The sequence below is a fragment of the Hyla sarda genome, chromosome 5 (assembly GCF_029499605.1).
Source record: "Hyla sarda isolate aHylSar1 chromosome 5, aHylSar1.hap1, whole genome shotgun sequence".
NCBI lineage: Eukaryota > Metazoa > Chordata > Amphibia > Anura > Hylidae > Hyla > Hyla sarda.
Genome location: NC_079193.1, coordinates 158253491 through 158277803, shown reverse-complemented (window position 1 = coordinate 158277803; position 24313 = coordinate 158253491). Strand labels below are relative to the sequence as shown.

At 43.0% G+C, this 24313-nt stretch overlaps 1 protein-coding gene across 1 annotated transcript in view; it reads right to left on the bottom strand.

Moving 5' to 3' along the window:
• Positions 1 to 24313, bottom strand: part of CNTNAP2 (contactin associated protein 2) — a 1818787-nt gene that overhangs the window by 881214 nt on the left and 913260 nt on the right. Inside the window, exons 6-8 of the mRNA XM_056520555.1 lie at positions 15684 to 15868; positions 14998 to 15141; positions 5957 to 6221 (exon numbers count right to left, since the gene is read on the bottom strand). Coding sequence (XP_056376530.1) covers positions 5957 to 6221; positions 14998 to 15141; positions 15684 to 15868 — 594 coding nt within the window. The remainder of the gene's footprint in view (positions 1 to 5956; positions 6222 to 14997; positions 15142 to 15683; positions 15869 to 24313) is intronic.

Below are 24313 nucleotides of genomic sequence, written 5' to 3'. Positions count from 1 at the left end.
TTAATTTATTATATAATAAGTAATTTATCTAATTACTCACACCATGGATGCATGTCATCTACCAGAGCTCCCGGCTCACTATTAGGATTACACATCCATATTGATCTCAGTGAGCTGTCCTAAACTATTGATGTACCCATATTTTGTCTGAGATGCGATAATGTAGGAGGTTTCTGTCCCATGCTACAAAGTTGGTACTGTTGAAAAAAGGAGCATGTCTATCAAGTTCAACCAAAGGAGGGGAAAAGATGTGGAATAAGAATTAGGGTTTTAAGGGATTAAGCGGAGGAGTATGGGTACACAAACCTTAGACAAGAATTCTAGATTTCTACAAATGCATTAATGTTAATTTTGTTGAAAAAAATAAATAAATAAGGTCTAAGCCTGTTTTGAAGCCCTCAACAGTTTTTGCTATGACAGGTTCCTGAGGTAGAATCTGTTCCACAGATTTACAGTACTGCACTTTGCTCTGGATCATTCCTTGCAGTTGAGATTGACGGGCAAGGGTCAACTTTAGGCCTCTGTACATGAGCGCTAGCAGCCGGCAGTTCCACGCGGCTCCCCACCACTTCAGGTGCACTTAGCTGTTATCTGGATGCCAAAACCGACTGACTGAATTGGCAGCCCTCATTTATCTGCTTACAAAAACAGTGTCAAAGTTGACAGCCTGCAAAGAGAAAACCTACAGCAGGAACCCAAGTCTGAAAACTTCCTTGTAGTACAAGGATTAATACAGGCATTTTGCCTTTATCTGATAACAAACTTGTGACATATATGCTACTCCCTAAGCCCTGGGACTTAGTGCACAGCGATCACCACATTGCCCAACACAGTGATCCGTTATCAGCTGCCAGGACCTCATGCATTATGGCGGACATGCTTTGCTTGGGCTGTACCTTTTAAGGTAAAATGAAAGGAGTCATTACAAATTACAATTGGGTGCATAAAAACAAGCCCTCCAATAAGTCTGAAGATGGAAAACAAAAAAGTTATACATCTAAGGTGAGTAGGAAAAATTAAAATGTAAAAATGAAATTGTCTTGAAATATTAGAATCACAACCGAGGGAGCACTCATTTACATTTTTTTTCGATATTTGAAATATATTATAAAGTTTGGAATGAAATGAAACATATCTGTGGAATAAGATACAGTTTTGGATGCACAAGGATTTGGGGGAAAGTAAGTTTGGGCAAAGGGGGCATAGAATTTGTACATCAACTTTATAATCAGGGGAGTTGAGACCCTTTGAATCACTGAGATCAGAATTTAATATTGGGGAGAGGAAGGGATTTTTTTTATTTACAATTAATGGAAACAGATAGATACACAAGTGATAGAGATAAATTCACTATAGGAACATATAAACTTTTCACATATATTATGCAACCACAGAGCACAATCAAGTCCCTGAGGAATATTTATAAAGGTCTAATTCATGAAACACCAATTATATTTCAAGATCATATTAAAGATAAGTGGGAGAGAGATATAAGTCCCTTGGAAGGTCTACCTGGGAAAAAATCTTAAATAATGTTGTGCTGGGATACTCGAATAAAAAGTTCCAGTATTTACAATTAAGGATTGTTTATAGAATAAACTATTCCCCTATATTTCTTAAATTGATTGGTTGCAGGGAAGACACCACTTGTCCAAAGTGTTTGGAGGATAAAGCAAATTGTATACACTTGATATGGAGCTGTAGGAAGGTGAGGGGTTTTTGGGCATATATAGAGGATTGTCTGGGGAAATATTAATTTGAATATCAGATCGGCTATTTTGTGAGACATGAATCATTTTGGGTATTTGAAGGATCTTTTGTTGAAAGTAGTAATGCTGGCTAAATATTTGATAGTACGGAAATAGTTTGATCATAGCCCCCCACATATTGAACAGTGGTTAGGTTTGGTGGAGAGGATTAAAAGTTACAAAAGATTTCGTGGAGCTGGCCAATGCGAGCATGGGGTGGGGGTTAGGCCAGTGGAGCTGGCCAATGCGCGCAGCCCCAGCTATCAGCGTGCTCGTTCTCGCCTGTCTGATTGACAGGCGGGAGCGAGCACCGCAGTGACTGAATTTCGACTCATTGCCAGGCTTAAATGAGTCGAAATTCTGTAGTGACGTCACTGCCGAATGCATTCGGCCACTAGGAGGGCGACCCCTAGAGGCTGAATTAAAAAGTAATTTTAAACTGGTTTAAAATCACTTTTTTTTTAATTAAAGTATATTAGAGATATGTTGTGGTACTTAAGTACTACAACATACCAATGTTTTTACTTCATGACAGTGCCCATTTAAAGAGTACCTCTCATGATCTTGTAAAATTTTATAATCCTCCCAGTTTACTGCCCACATTATGATAATCCAACCGGATAACCCCCTGACTTTATTTTTATTATTTTAGTGTTCTACTTTGATATTGCTCTGTATTTTCTGCTCAATCTCAGTCAGATTCACAGACAGGGAAGAGACGTTCCCCAGTAGGCATGACATCATCTGGAGCCATACAGGAGAGAATTTCCTTCCTCACTCTGCTACACACAGCCCAGAGTAGTTCAGTGTGTGAGATGAGCTATTATTGGCTAAGGTTGCACCCCCTCCCCCCCCCCCTCCAGCACTCCAGACTACATTTCCTGATTTTGGACTTCTGCCAGGCCAGCAGGGGTCCAAAGTCTGTGCAAGAAATAAGGGAAAATGCGCTCTGGACAAGTAGGAAGACACCTAGTGGCAGCTTTTTTAAACACAAATAAAACATAGAAAACAATAAAAAAAAAAAACTAAGTACATTAGGATGATTTTTTTATCTACCATAAGAAGTGCAATAGCAAATTTTTTTTTAATGAGAGTGCCCATTTAAGGCCAAAATGGTCTGTGTCCTTGAGGGGTTAACCCTGCCTTAGTGGTGGAAACAGTATGTGTTCCACTGACAGTATTACAGAGCAGTGCTGGAGAATTTACATCCAACTCATGCGTATTACAGAACTTCTCCTGCTTATTAAAGAAGCAATTTTGATTATAACCATATAATTTATCATAATCATATATATTAGGAAATAGCTGTTTGTTGAATTTTCTAATGTATTAGTATCCTACATTCCTATTTGTGTGTGATGAAAAGCGCATTTAACAGCTCAGTTTCTGAAATACAATACTAATGTATTATCTCCCAAATAGATAGGAAGTACTTAATACCAGGTGCTGCTCTCGAATTCTGAATAAGTATATATTTTATACTTTTATTAAATATTCATTTTACTCCCATAGGCCCTTACCTTCACCTAAGGTGTGATATATATGTGAACTGATTTGCTTATGACAATATGATACTCTAAAAGATTCCCAAGGGCTCAAAGCTGCCTTGTGGCAGTAGATAGATTTATCTGATGCAGATTTATATGACAAAAAGATATCCATATCTCACAATTCTAATACCCTTGCAGTTGACAGGACATATAGTAAGACAGGGCCTTGAGCCTTAGGATTAACAATGAAATGTTAACTAAGAGGAGGAAAATAAGCTCAAGGCAAAGGAATTCAATTTCTGATTTGTGAAAAAAAAAATGAAACTTGCATGAAAAAGAGCTAAAGGCCCATAAAATTGTGTCATCTGAGTAAAATATAACGGCAAAGCTACCTTTCCAATTTGCACAACAAAACTTTGTAGATCTCAAGAGACAGCTCTGTTCTGACTTAGCTCATTTGAATATATTTAATTTGAAATATTGCATTCAGCAAACATCTATCCCGTACCGTTCAGGAAACAATACACTAATAATGCTGGAATTTAAATATATATAGCTTGTTTTATTTTTTATTTTTATATATTTTTTTTTGTTAAACTTTCCTGTGTTGCAATGTTATTTTTTTTTCTGTTAGTTTAAAAAATACAAATGTGTGTTTTAACTTTCAATTAGTTTCCAGTTACACATTCTATTTCTAGCACATAATGCTGAGCTCTAAATAACATAGGGAGTAAGCCAATGAGGTGTGTGGCCCAAGTACTGAGGATGTATGAAGCACCCACAATTAGACTGAATAAGAATCTTTTTTTTTAAATAATAATAGGAGTATATGTTTTTTCAATCACAGACTTGATTCACATGATGAGCAGGACCCAGTTTTGGGCCAGAGCAAACTGATCATGGGGTCACTGAGTTAGGCTGGGTTTACATATTTCCAGCATCCAGCATAGGTGAACTCAGCCTAGATCTCTACGCAACTGATTCCTCAACTGAAGACAAGTTGTCATCAGTTGTATGGCATCCGGCATTCATTGTTTCTGGAGGTCATACAGCACGTTGCGTTCCCCTGCATGGTGCCCTCCGGCGTGTCCAACCATCCAGTGTCAAAATTAAGATGCTGAATGATTGTGAACTCTCCCATTGAAATGAATGGGATCAATTCTAGCATCAGTTTCCCTCCAGTGCACGCGGGAGGGAAACTGTGCCGGACAACTGATAAATGTGAACCCAGCCTTAAAAATCCATGTATACACAGCAGAGGAGAGGAACCCAACTCAGTCTTTGCCCTAAGGGAAAATTTTACTTTATCCCTGCATTTACACAATTCTACAAGTCCAGGATCTGATTTGGTTGTTTTTAAACTACTTCAAAACTAGACACTCCAGATTAGTGAGAAATAGTATTAATATATACCAAACCCTTTATGTGGAGAAGTAATACAATGTTTAATAAAATGTTTGCATAGAAATATGCCAATCCTCCTTTACCTTAGTTTCTACAAGGATGACACAACCATTAGTATAACATTTAAACCTTTGAGTCCTACTAAACAGACCCTAGAAAACCATGGATCCATCAGGCCTCTCAAATACAACTTAAAGGGGTGCTCCGCTGCTCAGCATTTGGAAGAAACTGTTCCGAATGCTGGAGCCAGCGCCAGGAGCTCGTGACGTCATAGCCCCGCCCCCCTCGTGAAATTACGCCTCCTCCCATAGACTTTCATTGAGGGGGCAGGGCATGACATCATTAGGGGGCGGGGTTACAATGTCATGAGCTCCCAGTGCCAGCTCCAGTGTTTGGAACAGTTTGTTTTCCAAACCCTGAACAGCGGAGTACCCCTTTAAGGGCACCTTTATTTACACCATTTTGTCCGATTATCAAGTACTTTAGAAAAAACACCAAGAGTTTTATAGGCTTTTTATAACTTTCTTTTGCAAGTGTTGGTAACATGTTACTGCAGCATTTTGACTGATAACATTCTATTAAAATGCCAAGAGAAATGACACAAGAAATGCTGTAAAACTATTATTGTGAACCTTGCATAAGCCTAAAAATTACTTCTCTTTAAAAATCTTAAGCCTTCCAGTAGTCATCAGCTGCTGTTTGTTTCAGAGGAAGTTATGTAGTACTTTCCAGTCTGACACAGCAGTCTCTGCTGACAGCTCTTTCCGTGTCAGGAACTGTCCAAAACACAGGAGATTTCCTATGGGGATTTGCTCCTGCTCTGGATGTTTCTTGACATAAAAAGAGGTGGCAGCTATTAAATTATGCTGTGAACTTTAGACAAATAGTTCACTTTTTAACTTTACTTAGGCAACAACTTAATCTGGCTTAAGGCTGGGTTTACACATTGACCAAACTCAGGAAGTGCTTCTCTATGCACTGAGCTTGATTGACAGCTGCACAGAGCCTCACTGAAAGCTGCAAAGAGCCTCAATGAGCTTCACTACAGCTTCACAGAGCACTGCAACCATGTGAGGGAGGAAATGGTCCCCCAGCAGGTTTCAGTGATGTCATGCCTGCTGGGAAACGCCCACTTTCTCCTGCTGGGAGATTGCTGTGAACAAGAATTAAGGTATGATACAGAGCTTTTTAAAGCTCTGAATTTTTTTTGAGGTTGGGAGGAGTGTTAGGAGTAGTTAGGAAACATAGCCTGAGTTAGTTTAGAAAAGTTTATTTTGTGCCAGGTACTTTTTAAAGTCATAAAAAAACACTCACCTGAAGAAATGTCTATACGATTTTTCTTGGACTTTGTTATGTTTATGTGAACAAAAATTTTGCCTTCTGTTAGGTCTATTTCAATACTTCCAATTTCATCTAAAAGAGTGGTGAAAAGCAGAAGACCATTTGGATTCCAAGTGCGGAAGTAAAAGCTGAGGGATAACACGTCTTCATCTTCTCGTCCATGGACTTCCAAATAACTTGTAGCATTAAAGAAGACAGGAACTGCATGCGATTCGACACAGGTAAAACTTAAATTGTCCTTAAAAAAATGGGAAACAAAAATGGGGTTTAAGAAGACATAAAATCTATGAGACGTATAAAGTAAGAAAACATTGGATAAAATTTACTACTACAAAAGTACCAGAATTTAAACAAAAAAACTGATGCTAGAACTGATCCCATTCATTTGAACAGGACAGTTCACAGTCATCCAGCTTCTCAATTTTCATGACATGTAAAAAAAGAAAATGGCAGCAGCACACTTGGTCAACAAAATGGAGGCTCTTAGTGCACTTTTTGATCAAAACGTGTCCCCCCCTCCACCACGTGGAGGTGGCCTCATATAGGATGGGACCCTAACATTCACTCACCTCAGGCTGGGAAACATGCTGGATCCACTAACAACCTAAAACCACCTCCTGTGAAATAGGGGAGGGGATGCACAGCTACAGAGGGAGCCACTCCCCCCACATTGCACAGCAAAACTAAATAATACAAAAATGTAGCCAGCACCTAAACCCAATACACGGGTGAACACTGCTGTGGCAAGTACAAGACATGTAAAAAAAGAAAATGGCAGCAGCACACTTGGTCAACAAAATGGAGGCTCTTAGCGCACTTTTTGTTCAAAACGTGTCCCCCCATCCACCACGTGGAGGTGGCCTCATATAGGATGGGACCCTAACATTCATTCACCTCAGGCTGGGCGCCATGCTGGTTACAATAACAACCTCAAAAGTAGCGTGCATCCGTATATTGGGTTTAGGTGCTGTCTACATTTTTGTTTTATTTTGTTTTGCTGTGCAATGTGGGGGGAGTTGCTCCCTCTGTAGCCGTACATCCCCTCCCCTATTTCACAGGAGGTTGTTTTAAGTTGTTAGTGAATCCAGCATGTCGCCCAGCCTGAGGTGAGTGAATGTTAGGGTCCCATCCTGTATGAGGCCACCTTCACGTGGTGGATGGGGGGACAGGTTTTGATCAAAAGTGCACTAAGAACCTCCATTTTGTTGACCAAGTGTGCTGCTGCCATTTTCTTTTTTTACATGTCTTGTACTTGCCACAGCAGCGCGCACCCGTGTATTGGGTTTAGGTGCTGGCTACATTTTTGTTTTATTTTGTTTTGCTTCTCAATTTTCATGCTGGATGGTTGGACACACACAACACCAATCGGGGGAATACTGGATGTCATACAACTGATGACAACTGATGCATGTTGACATCAGTCACGGCATCAGTTGTGTCGAGATCTAGGCTGAGTTCACTTATGCCAGTGTTGTGCCATAGAATTTGATTTGCCGTAGAATGTGTTAGGGTGACTCAGCACTTTTCAGTGCTGAGCATCACAGCTCTATGACATCTCAATTGGCTGACAGTCGCACATCTACAGGCACTGAATTGTCAGTGTGAGCCGTGGGCGCTGCAGAGCTTCGGTTCCCTGTCCCCGCTCGGGGATTGGAGAACAGAAGCTGTATGCTTCTCCTCCTGAAAGTGCTGAATGTGACTGGGAGCCGTGGGCGCAGGGCTTCTGATCCCTGTTCCCACTCGGGGATCGGGGTACAGAAGCCCTGCACCCGTGGCTCAAAAATCATTCATTTCCCGACGTGGAGAGAATGTGCAGTGCTGCGGCTCACAGTTAACCTTTTCCCTGGGGACATTGCTTTAGGGGGAGGGGGGGGAAATAAAACAGCGCCCACGCGTCACATATGATTAGTTCCCCGATGTGGGGACAGCGTGCTGCAGCTGACAATTCATGCCTTGATATGAGGACTGCGGGGGAATCACAATAGTGCTGCAGCTGACATATTACTAATTCCCCCGCAAAGGGGACCGTGTGCCTGCGGGGGGGGGGGTAATCATGATAGCGGATTCCCCTGATTCACCCACGGGCGCACGGTCCCCATGGTGGGGAAGGGGTAAACTGTCAGCCGCTGTGCTTATACACTGATATCCCCCATGGGTGCTGTGTCCCCATGGAAGGAAAGCGTTACATGTCAGCCGCAGTGATGATAAAGGGTATTCAGTACACTGTGAGCCGTGGTCGCAGGACAGGGCTGGCTGACAGTGGGAGGAAACATCCATCCTCCCACTGTCAACTTGTACAGTGAGCCGCGGGCACAGGCCTGACACGTGAAGTGAGTGCGAGCCCCCCCATGAAGCTTCTGCTATCACAGCAGGAGACATCCTCTTGCTGTGGTAGCCTGAGTCACACTGCAATGATCAGTGTTTGGGGATAAATATATATGTCACGCGTGTGTCAGCCAATAGAATGTGATGGGGCTGTGATGCTCAAGTACTGAAAAGTGCTGAGTCACTCTATCACATTCTATGGCAAGACACATTCTACGGCACTACACTGGACATATGTGAACTCAGCCTTACACTACTAGTGTTTTAGACACTTTTTTTGCCTCGCCCAAAAAAGGACATGGCTTAACCCCTTAACCTGTTAAGGACCAAGGGCGTACCTGTACATCCTGAGTCCGCTCCCTTTCTATAACGTGGGGCCATGGCATAGCCTCGCACCATAGCGCGTCGGGCCTGGCATTTAACAACCAGGACCCGTGGCTAATAGCGCGGGGCACTGATCACAGTGCTGCGTGATATAAACCCTTTAGATGCGGCGTTCAAAGTTGATCGCCCCGTCTAAAGTGAAACTAAACTTCTTCGGGCTAGCTCAGTGGGCTGTTCGGGACTGCCGTGGTGAAATCGTGGCATCCCGAACAGCTGTAGGACACAAGGAGGGTCTCCCTACCTGCCTCCTGGTGTCCGATCGCCGAATGACTGCTCAGTGCCTGAGATCCAGGCATGAGCAATTAAGCGGCAGAATCATTGATCTATGTTATCCTATGGGATAACAAAGATCAATGTAAAAGATCAGTGTGTACAGTGTTATAGCCTCTTGTGGGGGCTATAACATTGCAAAAAAAAAGTGAAAAAAAAAGTGAATAAAAGTTTGAATCACCCCCCTTTTCCCATTTAACAAAAAAAATCAGTGTAAATAAAAATAAACATATGTGGTATTGCCGCATGTGGAAAATCTGAATGATAAAAATATATTGTTAATTAAACCTCACGGTCAATGGCGTAGGCGCAAAAAAATTCCAAAGTCCAAAATAGCATATTTTTGGTCACTTTTAATATCATGAAAAAATTAATAAAAATTGATCAAAAAGTCAGATCAATACAAAAATGGCACTGCTAAAATGGTCACGACGCAAAAATTGAGCCCTCATAAAAAAAGTTATAGGGGTCAGAAGATGACAATTTTAAACTTATACATTTTCCAGCATGTAGTTTTTTCCAGAAGTAGGACAAAAACTCCACCTATATAAGTAGGGTATCTTTTTAATTGTATGGCCATACAAAAAAGAGAAGGTGTCATTTTTACCGAAAAATGTACTGCGTAGAAACGTAAGCCCCAAAAAGTAACAAAATGGTGTTTTTTCTTCAATTTTGTCGCACAATGATTTTTTTTTCTGTTTTGTCGTAGATTTTTGGGTAAAATGACCAATGTAATTACAAAGTAGAATTGGTGGCGCAAAAACTAATCCATCATATGGATTTTTAGGTGCAAAATTGAAAGAGTTATGATTTTTTAAAGTTAAGGAGGAAAAAATGAAAGTGCAAAAATTTAAAAACCCCTTGTTCCTAAGGTGTTAAGGATGCAGGGCGTACAAGTACGCCCTGGCATCTTGGTACTTAATGACTCAGGGTGCACCTGTATGTCCTTAGTCCCACTAACAGGGTTTGAACTGTTCTCACGAGTGGAGAATGGCTTCAACCCCGTGGGTCCGGGTTGCTACGGGCAGCCAGGAGCCACGGCTAATGCTAGGTACTGCCAATCGGGCTGATGCCTGGCATTAACCGTTTAGATACCGCAATCAAAGTTGATTGCGGAGTCTAACATGAAAGTATAACTATCCCTGCCTCCTGGTCAATCGATCTGCGATCTACTGCTCCATGCCTGCTCAGTAGGCTGGAGCAGCCGAGCGCCGATAACACTTATCAGTGCTATGCTATGGCATAGCAGAAATCAGTGTATACAATCAGAAGATTGCATGGTATTGTGGTACAGGGTGTGTGATGCAGGGCAAATGTAATTACACTAGGGGCAGATGGCATTAACCCCTTGTATTCGTAATGCCAGTGGGTGGTTTATCCCCAATACCATCCAAAGGGATACCGCTGGATCCTGGGCTATGCACGGGGGCAATAATGACTCCGACACCAAGTTACGGAACAACGGTAGCTTTACTGAGTTAGACAGGTGGAATAGTCTATACAGCTTAACCAGACCCAGGGAGGTGACCAGTGACTCCAGAGATCTTAGGGCTTGCTGGGACTTGTAGTGGACTGGGACAATTTTGATGCAGGCCACGCTTACTGAAGACAGATTGACTTTGACTGACTTGACTGAGACTTACTATACCCCATTTGTAGCTTACCAGGCTCTGACTGGGACCTGGGGGTAGTGGACTTGTAGACTTGTGGCTGCATGGTTGACTTGAGGCCTCCTCTGGACTCCAGACACACTCTTAGGACTTGACTGCACTGGATCTCAGCAAAGACTTAACTGGAACTCAAAGAGAGTGAGCTAGCTCCTCTCAGGGCTTTTATGGGAGAGACTAGGAGGGGTCCCATAGGTCACCCTATGGTCACATGGTTACTGATACCTCACTGGGTTGCAATCACATGACAACTGTTCAATCACATGACAACTGTTCTTAAAGCTATAACACTTAACAGGTATAATACACGGGATAACATATATACAAGTCAATATAGAAGGGGAACAGGTGTAGGGGGCCCAGGGGACACTGCAGAGAGACTGCCTGACAGGGAATCTAGGGTACAGGGGTACAACTCCTCAGCCAGGCCACCACAGTATTGCCCCCTATACTGAATTTTTGGCCACTTCATATACCATAAAAATATCAATAAAAAGCAATCAAAAAGTTCCATCAAAACAAAAACGATACCAATTACAGACCATTGCGCAAAAAATTAGCCCTCATATAGCCCTGAGTATTTGGTCACTTTTAGATGATAAAAAAATGAATAAAAAGCGATCAAAAAGTCTGATCTATACAAAAATTATACCACTAAAAACTTCAGATTACAGTGCAAATAAATTAGCCCTCATACCACCCTGTACACATAAAAATAAAAAAAGTTACAGGGGTCAATTTTAAACATATTAATTTTCGTGCATGTAGTTATGCTGCGTAGAAACGGAAGCCCCCAAAAACTTACAAAATGGTGTTTTTTCTTCAAATTTGTCACACAATGATTTTTTTTTAGGTTTTGTTGTAGATTTTTGGGTAAAATTACTGATGTCAGTACAAAGTAGATTTGGTGGCACAAAAAATAAGCCATCATATGGATTTTTAGGTGCAGAATTGAAAGGGTTATGATTTTTAAAAGTAAGGAGAAAAAAACAAAAGTGCAAAAACGGAAAAACCCCTGGTCCTTAAGGGGTTATATACATTGACATATGATGGCTTTTACTATACTGCTGCTGTGCCTTCAGCTCCATTTAGCAGTTAAAATAGGACCTAATAGCGTTGCTCTAGCAATATAATTATTATGATCTGAGCTCCCACAATGCATTGCTTTCTGGTTAAAGAAAATAAATGCTAATCTGAATTTAGCTTTAGATGTGTAGATATTAAAGGAAAAGAAAATGTCAAATATGACAGTAGCAAAGCATATTATGAAGAAATTTACAAATAAAAGATTTTATGTAGTTGCTATCTAGGGTATGTTTGATGTAAAAGCAGCTATCCACGGCATATGACTAATGGAGGAGGTGAGAAATAATGTTATATTAAAAGTTTTTATGATTGCAAGTATATTAATATTGAGGAGATGGTTTGTCCCAGAGGGCCCAAAAGTTAAAGAATGGCAAAATGCAATATCACAGATAAGAAGATATGAGTCTATTTATTATCGAGGGAAGAAAAATGTTAGATAATTAAAAAAGACTGTGCTTCAATTTCATAGGATATTTATTCAAATAAAAAACACATATATTAAAAACAAGCACTAATAGCTCTATTCTTCCACTGCACCCTAGTGGTAGAGGCAATGTTATAAATATAGCCCTGTTACTCAAGGATGGTATATACAGATGGTATAAAAATTAAATAGCAAACTGCATCATGAGTAATGCCGATATTAGATCGTTGGATCGGTAGCTGAACATCCAGCACTCTAGGTGTAGTGATAATAACATTGTGTCCATTCCTTATCACATTGAAGCAGTTCTCAAATCGAATAGTAATAGAACATCCGCCAATAAACAGTTCTTATAGTGAAGCTATGATACGTCTCACCAATACATACAGCCGCTGGTCTCATGCTGCGACGGACCTACTCAGATGTCCTGCGGCTGTTTCCTCTGACTGAGCTTACTGGCTCAGCCCGATCGCTGCCATGTCTCCCTGGGACACAGTCGGCCATAGATGTTAAGGTAGGTGCTGCATTCACTGTGTTCGCATTTCTCCCACAAGGTCACCTATGTCACTGCTTCGGCAGGAGTGTGATAGCTCTTGTGTGGCGTTCCCGGGCCGATGGCGGGTGACATCAGAGGATTTGGGTAGACTTAGGTGGACTTCCACTACACCTGCTAGATGAATGAAGTCCGTAGGTGGATGGAAGTTTCTTTAAACAGGTAACGGTGCGTCTTATTAGTGCTGTATTCAGACTGGATTCAGACGCGTTTCAGGGTTCTAAAAAAAGGTGTTGTACACTTATTTTTAGAACCCTGAAACGCATCTAGATCCAGTCTGAATAAAGCACTAATAAGACGCACTGTTACCTGTTTAAAGAAACTTGCATCCGCCTATGGACTTTATTCATCTAGTAGGTGAAGTGGAAGTCCGCCTAAGTCTACCAGAATCCTCTGACGTCACCCGCAATTGGCCCGGGAACGCCACACCAGAGCTATCACACTCCTGCTGGAGCAGTAACATAGGTGACCTTGTGGGAGAACGGCGAACACAGTGAATGCAGCACCTACCTTAACATCTATGGCCGACTGTGTCCCAGGTAGAGATCAGCTGCCAATCCAACGATCTAATATTGACATTACTCATGATGCAGTTTGCTATTTAATTTTTATACCATCTGTATCTACCATCTTTGAGTAACAGTGCTATGTTTATAACATTGCCTCTACCACTAGTGCCCAGTGGTAGAATAGAGCTATTAGTGCTTGTTTTTAATATATGTGTTTTTTATTTTGATAAATATCCTATGAAATTGAAGCACATTTTTATTTTTTCTAAACATTATGCATCATTTTTAATGGCGTCGTCTTTGAGGTGTGGTCATCTCTCTTCTACTATTTATCATATTTAGACCGCTGGGTATCGGTAAATAACCACATTAACCTTCGGGCATTTTTGATGTGAGCTGCACACAATTATTTTTTATATACCGTAGTATTTCATTTGTAAAAATGTATCCACAAAGTTGCAAACAAATTGTGTCCACATATTTAACATTAATGTGCTCTATGTCTTTGGGAAAGTGGGTGTCTAGGCACAAAATATATGAAAATATGGATGCATTTCTTATCAGCTGTGTAAATAGGTAACACATGACTTATTTACATGGCTGCAAAAATGCGTCCACATTTTCACATATTGGGGGAGATTTATCAAACCTTGCGCACAGGAAAACTTTCCCAGTTGCCAATGGCAACTAATCAGCTTGCTTTTTTAACTTTTTAAAAGGTCTGTGAAAAATGAAAGAAGAAATCTGATTGGTTGCTATGGGCAACTTTACAACTTTTTTCTGCACAGGTTTTAATAAATCTTCTCCATTGTGTGCAGAGACACCCTCTTTCCCATAAACTTACATAGAGCACATTAATGTTAAAAGCAAGATATATGCAGAAGCAAATGGTTTTATTCCATTTTTAACTACAACATGCAACGTTTCAGCTGCCTATGCATGCTGGAAAAAGGCTGCATGGCCAGCTAAAATGTTGTGTTGTATTTGAAAAATGGAATAAAACCATCTGCTTTTTTTTTTATTTATCTGAGTGCTTCAGCTGCCTTTCTTTTGGATCTACATTTCGACCTCTGACCAGGGCCATCCGGACTGCATGCAACACCTTACTTTTGAGACTTGACATGCTGCACTTCCCATTGCTTGCACATTAACCGGGTATTCCAGGAAAAAACTTTTTTTTTAAAAAATATATCAACTGGCTCCAGAAAGATTTGTAAATTTCTTCTATTAAAAAAATCTTAATTCTTTCAATAATTATCAGCTGCTGAAGTTGAGCTATTGTTTTCTGTCTGGCAACAGTGCTCTCTGCTGACATCTCTGCTTGTCTCGGGAACTGCACAGAGTAGAAGAGGTTTGCTACGGGGATTTGCTTCTAAACTGGGCGGTTCCTGAGACACATTTCATCAGAAAAGAACCACTCAACTTCAGCAGCTTATAATTACTGAAAGGATTAAGATTTTTTAATAGAAGTAATTTACAAATCTGTTTAACTTTCTGGAGCCAGTTGATAAATAAAATAAAAAAAAAGTTTTTTCCTGGATAACCCTTTTAATGTTAAATATGTGTTCACAGTTTTGTAGTGCATCTGCTTTTTCTCTTCTTGTCTACCTGTGAAACAATATTCACATTTCCCGATGTTCTCTACATAGCATACTGTATTTAGCTACGCCAATATTCACATAAAAGTAATAAAGCAAGCAGGACAATGCCATTCAATGGTCAGTAGGTAAACAGTTGCACTGTTCATTTATAATTTCCATACTTTTTCAGTACAAGGTCACAGGTGCCCAACGTACCACATTATAGGAATTCATCTTCTTCCTCCTGGCAAGGTCAGTGATATTAAGTGAATTGTACTTGATGCTTTCCATACAACCCTTGAAATTTCTTCTGTTGCTTGAGCTTGGTTTTCCAGACAAAGGCATGCCTCCAAAGGTTAGCTGGAATGGAAACAACAATATGTTCATCTGCATGTCAGATATACCAGCTTACAGTAAACTTATAAAATAATATGCAGAATATGCACAGAATGGTCCTATAGTGAACTCAACAAGCCTCATGGCAACCAAAATCGAAGAATTATTAAACCACCTGTTTTCATCTGAAAAAGTCTCAACTGACCTCAAACAACACAAACAATATGCAGATTTTTCAAAACCCATTCCATGTTCCTGTTACAGACCAGACTATGGTCTAAACTTAGAGGTATGCCCATGTATAATGGTCACACGTGAGTATTTTCTATGCCTTTTCTACATGTTTGAATATCGCTAAACAAATATACTGCTGTAATTGCCTGTTTTTATTAATATAAAATACCTAAACTAAAACACCAATAACAAACACGTGTGGGAATACAATTTCTCCAAAATAATACCTTTTAAAATAACTTTTTACCTTTTTTAAAATGTATCCATTTCCTTTACAATGAAACATTTTAATTCTGTTAAAACTGAAAATAATAATCATTTGTTCTTCTTACCTCAAAATCCAGGTCTAATTTGACAAATTCCCCATTTGTTTTAAAATGCTGTACATGGTTGTCAAGTGTAAGGTTAATATGCTTTTTATGGCGGTCTATGATAACTGAGTGCCAATGATGGTCATCTAGAAGACTTCCTGTAGTCACAGTAGTATGGCCATAAATGTTTCCATACTGGTTACTTCCTAAAATAGGAATAAATAAGATTATTTTACAGACTGCAAAGTTAAAGGGATGTTCTGTTATTTTTAAAACCATACTGCAACCTGCTAGGGGTGTTTGATGACAAACAACCCGATACTCACCTTGTCTGCTCCAGTACTGATGCTCCGCTCCCCATTCCCCAATTCCTGTATTTACTTACTTTGATGATGAAGTAAATGCAAAAAATATTGGGGACCAGAGCACCAGTGCTGGAGCAGGCAGGTGCCTAATGGGTAGTATGTTATTGAATAGCCCTGGCAGGTTTTTACTTGCAATATTTTTTTATTGAAGGAATTTTTTGCATATAAAAAAAATATACAAACAATGAGACAGTCGCAGCTGTCTCCAGCAAATCAAAGGAACAAGAAAAAATACTGCAAAGGTGCATAAGACTGTAAGTCATAGGAAACCATTGATCGATGATTCCTCCGCAAGATTGCTTATGCCTGGATCTCAGGCACTCAGCAGTCCTTTGGCGATCGGACACCAGCAGGCAGGTAAGGGTATCCTCCTCGTGTCCTACAGCTGTTTGGGAATGCCGCAATTTCACCGCTTCGGTCCCAAACAGCCCCCTGAGCTAACCTGCATTAGTTTAGTTTCACTTTAGACGTGGTGATCAACTTTGAACGCCACATCTCAAGGGTTTATAGCGTGCGGCACCACGATCAGTGCAGCGCGCTATTAGCCACGGGTCCCGGCCTCTAGCCTTGTTAGAGGCCGGGCCCGACCCACTATGATGCTATTATAGAACGGGAGCGGACTCAGGACGTACAGGTACGCCCTAGGTCCTTAAGTGGTTAAAAAAAAGTGCACTCAACGTTTACGTGGTTTTGCAAGATCAGCCTTTCAGAGTGGTGACAAGTTGACTTCAGTGCTCTCATTGCTTTTATTATTGAGGCCCTGAGGGACTCCTTTATGGTGCACAGCCATTTCACATTTTCTCAATTTCAGAAAATGTTCAGAGCTTTATGGGTGGTCAAGGATGAGAGGGAATCTTTGATTTAACTTTCAGGAAAAGTGTGAAGGATTTGGAGCACACAGCATGCATTTCTCTTATGCTCTTTCTCTTTTTTCTCTTGCATAAACTGTAGCACATGGTAAACCCTGCCCCCAAGTGATGTCATTTGTTCTGACCTAGTTCATACTAGAGAAAGATTTCCACTGGCAACAGGCAGTGGACAGCAGATTGAAAGGAAGATAGACACCTTGAGGGAGATTTATCAAAACCTGTGCAGAGGAAAACTTGCCCAGTTGCCCATAGCAACCAATCAGCTCGCTTCTTTCATTTTTATGAAGGCCTGTGAAAAATGAAAGAAGCAATCTGATTGGTTGCTATGGGCAACTGGGCAAATTTTCCTCTGCACATGTTTTGATAAATCTCCCCCCTAGTGGCCAAGACATTAGAGCTTTTTTTGGTAAATTAATGATTTACAAATATGTTGGGAACCACAAAGGCTATCAAATAAAGGGAAGTTGTTTGAAATGTAAGTACCCATTTAAACAGCAGAAATGTTACATTACCCATAACTTGCATACAAAGTACTGTATGTAGAGGTACAAGTAAAATGCACAGGTTACTTAAAAAGTATTATGTGTGTTTCCATTGGATTTGTCTCATTTATGAAAAAATTGTTAGTACTGTTATGATAATTATAGTGGTAATAATTGTTATATTTTTCAAATAATAAAAATCTAAGAAGAAAATAATCACAGTAAAATAAAGTATTAAAGCACATTAAAAAAAATTTGTTGAGTTTTACAACAAAATTGAAATGGAAATATTTTTGGACATTTCTTTGCTAGAACCACCAAGAGCTAATTTCTTGAAGGAACAGGTAAATAGATTTAAATGACCATATTGTCAGAGATGTCAAGGAAATTATATGTCACCAGTCTATTCATTATGGGGGGCATTTACTAATCTTTTACTATGTAGTCTGGTTTTTACCCTGTTTTTTTCTACTTCATTTTTGACTATGTGCGACAAATTACAATATTAATTGGTTCCAGGAAAACCATTGTAAGTTGAAACCATTGTATGTTGAGACCATAACTCTATGGAAACAGGGTAATTGGTTCTAAAGGCACCAAAATGTCATCCAAAAATAGGAAAAAGTGACAAAGAAAAATAAGTAGATAACTGATATAGATAAAGCAAATCCCTACATATAAAAGTAATAAAGATCTGCTGGGAGCTGTAAATCACTGTCTATGTCAGTGTTTCCCAAGCAGGGAGCCTCCAGCTGTTGCAAAACTATAACTCCCAGCATGCCTGGACAGCCAAAGGCTGTCCGGGCATGCTGGGAGTTGTAGTTTTGCAAAAAATGGGGCCACCCTGCTTGGCAAACACTGGTCTATGTAGAGGACAGGAGCTTCTTCAGGGGTCCTGTACAGTACAGGCAATGTCCAAAACAAGTAATGGAGTTGCCCTCACCTGGTGTCCAAAAGAGCAGCTAACCCTGATACAGGTAAAGTGTACAGAACATGTAATACCAGTCAGTGCATACACTTCAGTAATACAGGGGTTTTACCAGTGAATGCCCATTTTGATTGGTTGGTTCTTCCAGCCATTGACACGTTTTACAGATCTGGACTGTCTGTAGCATTGTATGTTGAGTCTGGTTTCAACTTACGATGGTCCAGAAAAGACCATTGTATGTTGAAACTATTGTATGTTGAGGCCATTGTAAGTTGAGGGATCACTGTAAATTGTAGTCATGGCTCAGAAGTGGTAAACGGCGTTTAGTGTGTGTGTGTGTGTGTTTATTACATTTTTTTAACACAGTTTTTTTCTCCCTAAATGTACTTACACTTTTTTTTTTTTTTTTGGTTACTTCTTCTACAGATCTGTGTATCCTGTGGACTCCTTCGGATTCGGTGGACTACTTCGATGACCAGCGTTTTTCTTTGCTTGATGTTAATAAAATGGTTAACGAGGGCTTGTGGGGGAGTGTTTTTTGTAATAAATGTTTTTTAAAACCTGTTGTGTTTTATTTTTATTTTACTTTACTAGACAGGCTTAGTAGTGGAAGCTGTCTTATAGACTGAGTCCATTACTAAGCCGGGCTTAGCGTTAGCCACAAAAACAGCTAGCGTTACCCCCCAATTATTACCCCGGTACCCAACACACAGGGGTGCCGGGAAGAGCCGGTACCAACAGGCCCGGAGCGTCAAAAATGGCGCTCCTGGGCCTAGGCGGTAACAGGCTGGCGTTATTTAGGTTGGGGAGGGCCAGTAACAATGGTCCTCGCCCACCCTGGTAACGTCAGGCTGTTACTGTTTGGTTGGTATTTGGTTGAGAATAAAAATAGGGGGACCCTATGCGTTTTTTAAATATATTTAATTATTTATTTAAAAAAAAAACCGCATAGGGTCCCCCCTATTTTCATTCTCAGCCAAATACCAACCAAACAGTAACAGCCTGACGTTCCCAGGGTGGGCGAGGACCATTGTTACTGGCCCTCCCCAGCCTAAATAACGCCAGCCTGTTACCGCCTAGGCCCAGGAGCGCCATTTTTGACGCTCCAGGCCTGTTGGTACCGGCTCTTCCCGGCACCCCTGTGGCGTTGGGTACCGGGGTAATAATAGGGGGTTAGCGCTAGCTGTTTTTGTGGCTAGCGCTAAGCCCAGGTTAGTAATGGACTCTGTCTATAAGACAGCTTCCACTACTAAGCCTGTCTAGTAAAGTAAGAAAAAAACACAACAGGTTTTAAAAAATTTTTATTACAAAAAACACTCCCCCACAAGCCCTCGTTAACCATTTTATTAAAATCAAACAAAGAAAAACGCTGGTCATCGAAGTAGTCCACCGAATCCGAAGGAGTCCACAGGATAAACGGATCTGAAATGAGAAGAAAACAAAAAAAATGGTTTAGTACATTTATTATCACCTGCTCACACATCTCCCGCCCCGCACGACTACAACTGCCAGCATGCCCTTACAGTAAGGACATGCTGGGAGTTGTAGTTGTGTGGTGCAGGAGATGTGTGAGCAGGTGATAATAAATGTGACAAGCTTGTCCCCTGCCCCCAGCTGCAGGACTACAACTCCCAGCATGCCCTTACAGTAAGGTGGGGCGGAGGCCGGGCACAGTGTTTCCCAACCTGGGACTTGTAGTTTTGCAACATCTGGAGGCACCCTGGTTGGGAAACACTGTTTTAGGCCAGTGTTTCCCAACCAGGGTGCCTCCAGATGTTGCAAAACTACAAGCCCCAGCATGCCTGGACAGTCAAAGGCTGTCTAGGCATGCTGGGAGTTGTAGTTTTGCAACATCTGGAGGCAACCTGGCTGGGAAACACTGGCCTAAAACAGTGTTTCCCAACCAGGGTGCCTCCAGATGTTGCAAAACTACAAGTCCCAGCATGCCTGGACAGTCAAAGGCTGTCTAGGCATGCTGGGAGTTGTAGTTTTGCAACATCTGGAGGCAACCTGGCTGGGAAACACTGGCCTAAAACAGTGTTTCCCAACCAGGGTGCCTCCAGATGTTGCAAAACTACAAGTCCCAGCATGCCTGGACAGTCAAAGGCTGTCTAGGCATGCTGGGAGTTGTAGTTTTGCAACATCTGGAGGCAACCTGGCTGGGAAACACTGGCCTAAAACAGTGTTTCCCAACCAGGGTGCCTCCAGATGTTGCAAAACTACAAGTCCCAGCATGCCTGGACAGTCAAAGGCTGTCCAGGCATGCTGGGAGTTGTAGTCTTGCAACAACTGGAGGCACCCTGGTTGGGAAGCCTGCGCAACTTACCGGCTTCCGTAGGATCCAGCGCTGCACGACACTGCCGCGCGACACTGCCGCGCGACACTGCCGCGCGACGATCTCCGACAGCGATCGTCGCTGGAGCCTCGGAAGGGTAAGTGAACCTCTTCGCCGGTCCCCTTCAGCTGTTTAGTTTTGCAACAGCTGGAGGACTACAGTTTACAGACCACAAACCAGGGGTCTGCAAACTGTGGCCCTCCAGCTGTTGCAAAACTACAACTCCCAGCATGCCTGGACAGCCAATGGCTGTTCAGGCATGCTGGGAGTTGTAGTCTTGCAACATCTGGAGGCACCCTGGTTGGGAAACACTGTTTTAGGCCAGTGTTTCCCAACAAGGGTGCCTCCAGCTGTTGCAAAACTACAACTCCCAGCATGCCCGGACAGCCAATGGCTGTCCAGGCATGCTGGGAGTTGTAGTCTTGCAACATCTGGAGGCACCCTGGTTGGGAAACACTGTTTTAGGCCAGTGTTTCCCAGCAAGGGTGCCTCCAGCTGTTGCAAAACTACAACTCACAGCATGCCCGGACAGCCAAAGGGTGTCCAGGCATGCTGGAAGTTGTAGTCTTGCAACATTTGGAGGCACCCTGGTTGGGAAGCTTGCGCAACTTACCGGCTTCCGTAGGATCCAGCGCTGCACGACACTGCCGCGCGACACTGCCGCGCGACAGTGCCGCGCGACGATCTCCGTCAGCGATCGTCGCTGGAGCCTCGGAAGGGTAAGTGAACGTCTTCGCCGGTCCCCTTCAGCTGTTTAGTTTTGCAACAGCTGGAGGACTACAGTTTACAGACCACACACCAGTGGTCTGCAAACTGTGGCCCTCCAGCTGTTGCAAAACTACAACACCCAGCATGCCCTGACAGCCAAAGCCTATGGCTCTCAGGGCAGGAGCCCGGGCTGACATTACAGTGCAGCCGCCCGGGCTCCTCATACGGTCTCCCCGCTACCCCCCTTGTCTCCCGCCCGGGCTCCTCATACGGCCTCCCCGCATCCCCCCCCCCCCCTTGTCTCCCGCCCGCGCCGCTCAGCTCCCGCTGCTACAAGACTACAACTCCCAGCGTGTCCTCACTGTAAGGCCATGCTGGGACTTGTAGTCTTGCAACAGCAGACAGATGGGAGTTGTGTGGCGCTGGCAGGTGAGAGGGGGGGATGTAAATCACTGTAGTGTCCCGGTAGCCCAGTGAGGGTAGCGGGGAGAAAGTATGTCGGAGCCCGGGCGGCAGCAGCTTTTCCTGCTCCATGTTGGAGCTGGAGTAAATTTAGTCAATTTTTATGGCCGTTGCGACAGTTTATTGCGCAACTGCGACTGTCTCAGTTAATAAATTCCTGACCACTGCAAGTAAAAACTGAAAACTTGCGTAAATTAAGCGGGAAAAAAAAATTTGACTTTCTAGCTCTTGCTAGGGAAAGTCGGACAATTTATAGGGTAGGCGCAATTGCGACAATTTTGCGCCAAAAATAGTCAGAAAAAAATGACTAAACCCCTTAGTAAATGCCCCCCTGTGTTCTTTTCTTTTGTAGGCCTCATTTTGTTTTCAGTAAACAGTAGAATGATGTGCTTTTCCAAAAGCTCTATCTTGGTCTCATCTATCCACAAGATGTTTATCTGCTTATTCACCATCCGGACTATCCTGCGTTGACACCTTTCATCAATTTTTCTCTTACGTCCACACCCAGGGAGATTAGCTACAGTGCCATGGGTTGCAAACTTCTTGATAATGTTGCGCACTGTGGACAAAGGCAAATCTAGATTTCTGGAGATGAACTTATAACCTTGAGATTGTTGATCATTTTCCACAATTTTGGTTCTCAAGTCCTCAGACAGTCCTCTTCTCCTCTTTCTGTTGTCCATGCTTAGTGTGGCACACACAGACACACAATGAAAGACTAAGGGGGGCATTTACTAAGGGGTTTAGTCATTTTTTTCTGACTATTTTTGGCGCAAAATTGTCGCAATTGCGCCTACCCTATAAATTGTGCGACTTTCCCTAGCAAGAGCTAGAAAGTCAAATTTTTTTTTCCCGCTTAATTTACGCAAGTTTTCAGTTTTTACTTGCAGTGGTCAGGAATTTATTAACTGAGACAGTCGCAGTTGCGCAATAAACTGTCGCAACGGCCATAAAAATTGACTAAATTTACTCCAGCTCCAACATAGAGCAGGAAAAGCTGCTGCCGCCCGGGCTCCGACATACTTTCTCCCCGCTACCCTCACTGCGCTACCGGGACACTACAGTGATTTACATCCCCCCCTCTCACCTGCCAGCGCCACACAACTCCCATCTGTCTGCTGTTGCAAGACTACAAGTCCCAGCATGGCCTTACAGTGAGGACACGCTGGGAGTTGTAGTCTTGTAGCAGCGGGAGCTGAGCGGCGCGGGCGGGAGACAAGGGGGGGGGGGGGGGTAGCGGGGAGGCCGTATGAGGAGCCCGGGCGGGAGACAAGGGGGGTAGCGGGGAGACCGTATGAGGAGCCCGGGCGGCTGCACTGTAATGTCAGCCCGGGCTCCTGCCCTGAGAGCCATAGGCTTTGGCTGTCAGGGCATGCTGGGTGTTGTAGTTTTGCAACAGCTGGAGGGCCACAGTTTGCAGACCACTGGTGTGTGGTCTGTAAACTGTAGTCCTCCAGCTGTTGCAAAACTAAACAGCTGAAGGGGACCGGCGAAGACGTTCACTTACCCTTCCGAGGCTCCAGCGACGATCGCTGACGGAGATCGTCGCGCGGCACTGGCGCGCGGCAGTGTCGTGCGGCAGTGTCGTGCAGCGCTGGATCCTACGGAAGCCGGTAAGTTGCGCAAGCTTCCCAACCAGGGTGCCTCCAAATGTTGCAAGACTACAACTTCCAGCATGCCTGGACACCCTTTGGCTGTCCGGGCATGCTGTGAGTTGTAGTTTTGCAACAGCTGGAGGCACCCTTACTGGGAAACACTGGCCTAAAACAGTGTTTCCCAACCAGGGTGCCTCCAGATGTTGCAAGACTACAACTCCCAGCATGCCTGGACAGCCATTGGCTGTCCGGGCATGCTGGGAGTTGTAGTTTTGCAACAGCTGGAGGCACCCTTGTTGGGAAACACTGGCCTAAAACAGTGTTTCCCAACCAGGGTGCCTCCAGATGTTGCAAGACTACAACTCCCAGCATGCCTGGACAGCCATTGGCTGTCCAGGCATGCTGGGAGTTGTAGTTTTGCAACAGCTGGAGGGCCACAGTTTGCAGACCCCTGGTTTGTGGTCTGTAAACTGTAGTCCTCCAGCTGTTGCAAAACTAAACAGCTGAAGGGGACCGGCGAAGAGGTTCACTTACCCTTCCGAGGCTCCAGCGACGATCGCTGTCGGAGATTGTCGCGCGGCAGTGTCGCGCGGCAGTGTCGCGCGGCAGTGTCGTGCAGCGCTGGATCCTACGGAAGCCGGTAAGTTGCGCAGGCTTCCCAACCAGGGTGCCTCCAGTTGTTGCAAGACTACAACTCCCAGCATGCCTGGACAGCCTTTGACTGTCCAGGCATGCTGGGACTTGTAGTTTTGCAACATCTGGAGGCACCCTGGTTGGGAAACACTGTTTTAGGCCAGTGTTTCCCAGCCAGGTTGCCTCCAGATGTTGCAAAACTACAACTCCCAGCATGCCTAGACAGCCTTTGACTGTCCAGGCATGCTGGGACTTGTAGTTTTGCAACATCTGG